The sequence below is a fragment of the Electrophorus electricus genome, chromosome 10 (assembly GCF_041902795.1).
Source record: "Electrophorus electricus isolate QZ-2024a chromosome 10, ASM4190279v1, whole genome shotgun sequence".
Lineage (NCBI taxonomy): Eukaryota > Metazoa > Chordata > Actinopteri > Gymnotiformes > Gymnotidae > Electrophorus > Electrophorus electricus.
This window is the reverse complement of record NC_137506.1, coordinates 31,560,777-31,568,276: the sequence shown is the minus strand read 5'-3', so window position 1 is coordinate 31,568,276 and position 7,500 is coordinate 31,560,777. Positions and strand designations below refer to the sequence as shown.

The window sequence follows — 7,500 nt, the reverse complement described above, 5'->3', positions numbered from 1 at the left end:
GATCTACGCCACCACCCAGCTCAGCTGGGCTGTGCTGGTGACCACTAACAGCAGCTGCAAATGAATTTCCTAAACTAAATAGTTCCTAAACGTTGGACTTGCGTTCCAAGCCAAATTTTGCCACCTCTACAGGTGTCTTTAAATCCAGACACCTACACAGTTTTTTGTGGGGGCCTTTTGTCACGGATTGCTTGCCTCCCGCGAGTCACGTGGTTTGACCCACCACGTGCAGTGGGAGGGCTGTGTTTGTAACCACACCTGCACCTTGTTTGTCTCAATGTATATAAACCTGTGTTAAAGTCTGCAGGGTGTTGGTTATTGTCGACGTAACGTGTGGATGTAACAGTCAGTGTTCATTGTATTAGTGTTCACCGTACGTGTTTAATGTTAATCGTTTCTTGTTTGTATCAATCGTGAGTGATTCTTGTGAGTGCCGTTAGTGTTTCATGTTAAATGTAAATAAATGTTCCTCCGAGTCGGTGGAGTCTGTGTCTTGCCCCTCGCTCTATGGCACTCAGGCCACCACACATTACACCTTTTGTTTATTTAAATAGTATTTTATGATTTATTAAAAATGTTGTGTAAACTTATTTACACTTTTCTATGTAAAGCACTTTAAGATTTTCAACTCAACATAGCAGTGGATTAAAAAGTTCCCACAAAAAAAGTATAAGTTAAATTACTAAAGCACTTGCATTGAAATCTACTTAAGTATCAAAGGCAGTCCATCATAGTATTGTTATATATAATATTTTATGTCATTTTGACAATCTTTGTTTTGGAGAAAACCCAACATCTCAGTCACATCTCTGAGACTAGGCCAAGTACCAGCATTACATTCCTCTGTGGGTACGACAGGTCAAACATACAGCCAAAGACATGCTACAGTGGGATGTATCTTTTCATTTTAAAAGTTTGGCACACTGTTTCTGATATTTTAGACAATCTATTTCTCTTGTACTTCAAAGTAATGAGTACATATGCTAAAGAATACAGGTGAAAGTTTGAGATGTATGTCAGTGACCTGTACCTCAGTAACAATGACCACACCTTGGTATCAGAGCCACACCACAGTAACAGGGATGGACCCTCAGTAACAACGGCCACACCTTGGTAACAGAGCCATACCATAGTAACAGGGATGGACCCTCAGTAACAATGACCACACCTCGGTATCAGAGCCATACCATAGTAACAGGGATGGACCCTCAGTAACAATGACCAAACCTTGGTAACAGAGATGGACCCTCAGTAACAATGACCACACCTCGGTATCAGAGCCATACCATAGTAACAGGGATGGACCCTCAGTAACAATGACCACACCTCGGTATCAGAGCCATACCATAGTAACAGGGATGGACCCTCAGTAACAATGACCACACCTCGGTATCAGAGATCCATACCATAGTAACAGTGACTCGTACCTCAGTAACAGCAAATGCACAGTAGTATCAGTAAGCTATACCTCAGTAAAAGCATCAGGTACCTCAGGAACAGTAACCCATAGCTCAATAACAGCAAGTCATACATGCCTCAGTCACATTTAGCAGACACTTTTATCCAAAAAAACAACTCTGACTGAGTACAGCTTGAGCAGTTGAAGATCTTGCTGAGGGGAACAACAGTGGCAAGCAGCAGCAGGGCTTGAACCCACAACCTTCCATTTACATGTCCAGTACTGTAACCACTGAGCTACTACTGCCCGTGTGACTGTGGTCCCGTACCTTGGTAACTGCAAACGCACAGAAGTATCAGTCACCTGTACCTCAGTAAAAGCGTCTAGTACCTCAGGAACAGTGACCTGTAGCTCAGTAAAAGCATCTAGTACCTCAGTAATAGTGACCTGTAGCTCAGTAAAAGCATCTAGTACCTCAGTAATAGTGACCTGTACCTCAGTAACAGTGATCTGTAGCTCAGTAACAGTGACCTGTAGCTCAGTAACAGTGACCTTTACCTCAGTAACAGTGGTACGCACCTCAGTAACAGTGACCTGTAGCTCAGTAACATGACCTGTACCTCAGTAAAACTGTCTAATACCTCAGGAACAGTGACCTGTAGCTCAGTAACAGTGGTAAATACCTCAGTAACAGCCTGCAGTGATGCACCATGTTTCAGTAGCAACTCCATCAGCTTCACTCTGTTCTTCTTACAGGCAATGTGAAGTGGAGTGAAACCATTCTGAGGGACAAACAGATGCACATACACACACACACACACGCATACACACACACATGCCCAGACATAGTCACGCATATCAATAACCACTTCTCTTAGTTGCTTTAATACAGCAATCTAGTGTATGCACCTTTTCAGAACTGCCCTCATTATTAATTATATATAATAGCAATAAAATAATATAAAACAAAGGTTTAGTAAGTCATAGAAAAATTATGTAAGGAAATAAATCCCATAATTCCCCCATAACCAGACACACACACACACACACACACACACACAAATACAAATGCCCCCTCCATTGTCTCTAGTCCACCAGAGTCTCAGAGGGAGATAAAGTTGTTTTCAGTCCTCTCAGCTGTGACCATCAGCATTACTTCTGCTTTTTATTACTGGCTTATTTGTATTTTACTCAGATGAATGCCACACCATGGCTGCCACCATGACAGACCCATGATGAAAAATGTCTCTCTCTGAAACAATAGAAAGACACACACACACACACACACACACACACACACACTCTCACACGCTCACACACACACACACACACACACTCACACGCTCACACACACACATACACACACACACATACACACACACTCACACGCTCACACACACACACACTCACACGCTCACACACACACACACTTATGGGATTGAATTGCAAAGCACAAAAACACACCATTTTCCAACAAAGAATCAGTTAGGCAAGTATTTAAAATATATATTTTGGGAAAGTTTTATTCTTTTAATATACTTTTATTCTGCTATTTTTATTTCCTTATATTCAGTATTTAATTAGATTTATTGTTTCATTGCATTTATTTTATATATATATATATATATATATATATATATATATATATATATATATATATATAAACTACAACTAACAATATATATAACTATATAACCAGCACTAAATAACCAGACCACCAACACTATATAACCAGATGTGTTGTTAGTTTCACATGTGTTAGTAGTTTCAATAGTGATGTACAAGGTCCAGACTCGAAGCCTGAACACATCTGGTTATATAGTGTTGATGGTCTGGTTATATAGTGCTGGTTATATAGTGTTGGTGTGCTGGTTATATAGTGCTGTTTATATAGTGTTGATGTGCTGGTTATATAGTGTTAGTGTGCTGGTTATATAGTGTTAGTGGTCTGGTTATATAGTGTTGGTGGTCTCCTTATATAGTGTTGGTGTGCTGGTTATATAGTATTGGTGGTCTGGTTATATAGTACTGGTTATATAGTGTTGGTGGTCTCATTATATAGTGTTGGTGTGCTGGTGGTCTGGTTATATAGTGCTGGTTATATAGTGTTGGTGGTCTGGTTATATAGTGCTGGTGGTCTGGTTGTATAGTGTTGGTGGTCTGGTTATATAGCATTGGTGGTCTCATTATATAGTGTTGGTGTGCTGGTTATATAGTGCTGGTGGTCTGGTTATATAGCGTTGGTGGTCTCATTATGCATAGTTGGTGTGCTGGTTATATAGTGCTGGTGGTCTGGTTATATTGTGCTGGTGGTCTGGTTATATAGTGCTGATTATATAGTGTTGGTGGTCTCATTATATAGTGTTGGTGTGCTGGTTATATAGTATTGGTGGTCTGGTTATATAGTGTTGGTGTGCTGATTATATAGTGTTGATGGTCTCATTATATAGTGTTGGTGTGCTGGTTATATAGTATTGGTGGTCTGGTTATATAGTGTTGGTGTGCTGATTATATAGTATTGGTGGTCTCATTATATAGTGTTGGTGTGCTGGTTATATAGTATTGGTGGTCTGGTTATATAGTGCTGGTTATATAGTATTGGTGGTCTGGTTATATAGTGTTTGTGTGCTGGTTATATAATGCTGGTGGTCTGGTGTGCTTTGGTTACCAAGCCAAGAGAGGAAGCACCTGTTTTAACCTGTTTTATAAAAAAATATAAACTAAAGGAAATCTCACCCAGAGAGAGAGAGAGAGAGAGAAAGAGAGAGAGAACTGAGAACTCTGTTCGGTGTGTGTGTATGTGTGTGTGTGCATGTGTGCGTGCGTCCTCTCACCAATGCCTTGGCGTTGGGGTTGGCCTTCTTGTCCACGATCACTTTAGCCACCTTGTAGTGTCCGCAGTGTGCGGCCACGTGCAAAGCGGTCAGGTAGTCGTTGGTCACGTCGTCCACGGGCACATCGTGGTGGAGCAGTAGCTGAACACAGTTGAGGTGATCGCCCTGGGTAGCCATGTGTAGGGGTGACAGGCCGTTCTGCACACAAACCATAAAAACTGTTAACAGTAGTTTGGGGACAGTAACAGTCATTCCTAAAGTGCCCTGTAGCACTGTAAACATGTATGAGAGCTTAGCCATTAAAAACACTCCTCATTGTTCCTATATACACTCACCATCTCAGAAGTGCATTTTATTTGTGTACAATTCTGGAATGCAGGCCATGTTTACTGGTCGTCACTGGTCATATACCCTGTACCCCAATCGTCACTGATCAGAAACCCTGTACCCCAGTCGTCACTGGTCAGAAACCCTGTACCCCAGTCATCACTGGTCAGATACCCTGTACCCCAGTCATCACTGGTCATATACCCTGTACCCCAGTCGTCACTGATCAGAAACCCTGTACCCCAGTCGTCACTGGTCAGATACCCTGTACCCCAGTCGTCACTGGTCAGATACCCTGTACCCCAGTCGTCACTGGTCATATACCCTGTACCCCAGTCATCACTGGTCAGTCAGTAGTAGTAGCTGTGTATCAGAATAGGAAGTGTCAAGCCAGGTAGTGCACACCAGATGTTTTCTGATGGTGAAGCAGCAGACATTTTTACATGTGTCTGTCCCAAGGAAATGGTCTGCCAATCAAACACATACCGCCCACACTGGTCCCGTAGTCAGAAATGGACCGTTGATGAGAAATTGGAAGATGGCTAACACAAGCTAAGCATCACCAGATTTGACTGTCACATACAAGGGGGTTTACTAAATAAATAATACTATAAGGTGACTCACTTAGATTTCCTGTTATCAGCAGAAACTGTGACAGAATGCATTACTATGAAAACCTCAGCTCTGCTCTCAAACACAGAGGGAACTCTCCCTACACCCTACATACATCCAGGACGACAGGGGGAGGGCGCTGCTCGGAGACAGAGGTGGGGAGTCATACTTTGGTTTTGGACAGGATCGGCGCTCCTCTGTCCAAGAGCATCTCAACCACCTGTTCGTGGCCACTTCGTGCGCCACAGTGGAGAGGAGTCAACCCATCCTAAACACACACACGCACACACACACACACACACACACACACACACACACACACACACACACACACACACACACACACACACACACGTATACTTACACAATCACTAAACAGACATCAACTACAGGTGAAAAACTGGGTATTGATATGTACACTTGTAAATATGTAAAAATGTGGTTATCTGCCTGTGTTTGTATAGGCAAGTGAGTGTGAATGTGTGTGTGTGTGTGTGTTTTGTGGTATTGATATTTTCATTCATATACTATATTCATGTATTATACTTTATTTGTGCTCGGAATTAATCGGCCTTACATATGATGGAATGTTCATGCTCTGGGTGTGTGTGTGTGTGTGTGTGTGTGTGTGTGTGTGTGTGTGGAGAGCCTCTGTTCTAACAGTTGAGTGTTTTGCACCTCTGGGTCCACCTGACCTTCACTACACCACAACAGAGGTCACGCACGAATTGACAGGCAGGTGCCACCTGTTGGTAACCGGGCAGAAACGTTGTGTGTCTCTTTAAGTGTTTAGTTTAGTCTTCGTTGTCTCTGTTGACCGATGACGGGCCACAACACGCACATTAAGACCTTTTAAAGCTTCTTTGGAGATGGTTTATGCTGAATAAACACATGAAGGCTAAATCTTTACTTGCTTTGTTTCTTGATCAGGGTTGAAAGGTCACTAATATCCACCAGTGTGTGTTTTGATACCATCTTGTGTCCACAAAACCACAATGCTAACACTAGCGTGGTTAAGTGCTGTCCAGGGTGCTGAAGTCTTCAGGCCGTCTGCGTGAGCCCCGTTTGCTAATCGCACATGGCTGCCTGCACATAAACCACAATTGTGGACCTCCACCTCTACCTCCAACTCCACCTCCAACCCCCCCACCTCTGTCTCCACCCCCACCGCCTCCACCCTCACCTCCACCTCCAACTAACAGTTTCTTTCTCTGTTTCTCTCTCTCTCTCTCTCTCTCTCTCTCTCTCTCTGTGTGCATTAGACACAAACTCCCTGTCAGTCTCTCTCTGGAGCCTGGACCACCTCCACCCAGCAGTACCCCACTCCCTGAGAACTGAATCACTGCATTATCGTTATACAAGCCGCCTTACTGGGGCACCCGAAATGGCCACCTGTTGCCCATGTGTTTGTGCTTTGACGTGGTGAGCACACAGTGTGTGTGTGTGTGTGTGTGTGTGTGTGTGTGTGTGTGTGTGTGTGTGTGTGAGTGTGTGTGTGTGTGTGTCCCTGTGTGTGTGTGTGTGTGTGTGTGTGTGTGTGTGTGTGTGTGTGCGTGTGTGCGTGTGTGCGTGTGTGTGTGTGTGTGAGTGTGTATGTGTGTGTATGTGTGTGTGCGTACCTTGGTCTTGGCATCAATCTTTGCTCCTCGGTCCAGAAGAAGCTTCACCATGTTGCCATTTCCTCTCTTAGCTGCTACATGCAGTGGAGTGATGTCATTCTACACACACATGAACATACACACACACACACACGCACGGACACACACAGAGCACACATAGAGGTGCATACACAGAAACACACATGCAAATGTTAACAAAATATAAAGAGTGTGTGTGTGTTTGTGTGTGTGTGTACACACATCCTGCAGTCAAGGGAAAATTATTTAGCTAATTTAGGTGCAAAGGCTGCCTATCAGAATAACAGAGCAATATCACAGCCAACACTCCCCCTAGTGGCTCTCAGAAGTACTGCTCTGCTCAATTCACCAGCAACCTCACTTTTCCCTTTTGAATGTGTCAACTGAGCTGTGCCCCTCCAGGCCAGCTGGTGGCACTGTGTTCTTACCCTGGCCATAAAATCCACCGCTGCGCCTCTGTTGAGCAGTAACGTAGCCACGTTTATGTTTCCATAGTGAGCTGCGATGTGGAGCGGAGTAAAGCCACTCTAATGGAGAGACACAGACAGAACTATGTTACCCAGAAGCCCCATGCCTGTGCACATCTGTTAAGCGCTGAGGCTTTGATCTCATATACATTTTAAAGGAAACCTTTAACAGGGGACCTGTTAGACATGTGCATTAACATTCTGGGGTCTGTTTTTACAGTAGT

General features: G+C 43.6%; 1 protein-coding gene across 40 annotated transcripts in view; it reads right to left on the bottom strand.

The window, feature by feature from the left end:
- Positions 1-7,500, bottom strand: part of ank3a (ankyrin 3a) — a 128,144-nt gene that overhangs the window by 58,571 nt on the left and 62,073 nt on the right. For all 40 annotated transcript variants that reach the window (XM_081721209.1, XM_081721219.1, XM_081721204.1 and 37 more), the window contains 5 exons: positions 7,238-7,336; positions 6,792-6,890; positions 5,342-5,440; positions 4,234-4,431; positions 2,083-2,181 (listed from right to left, as the gene is read on the bottom strand). In XM_081721209.1, the coding sequence (XP_081577335.1) occupies positions 2,083-2,181; positions 4,234-4,431; positions 5,342-5,440; positions 6,792-6,890; positions 7,238-7,336 (594 nt within the window). The remainder of the gene's footprint in view (positions 1-2,082; positions 2,182-4,233; positions 4,432-5,341; positions 5,441-6,791; positions 6,891-7,237; positions 7,337-7,500) is intronic.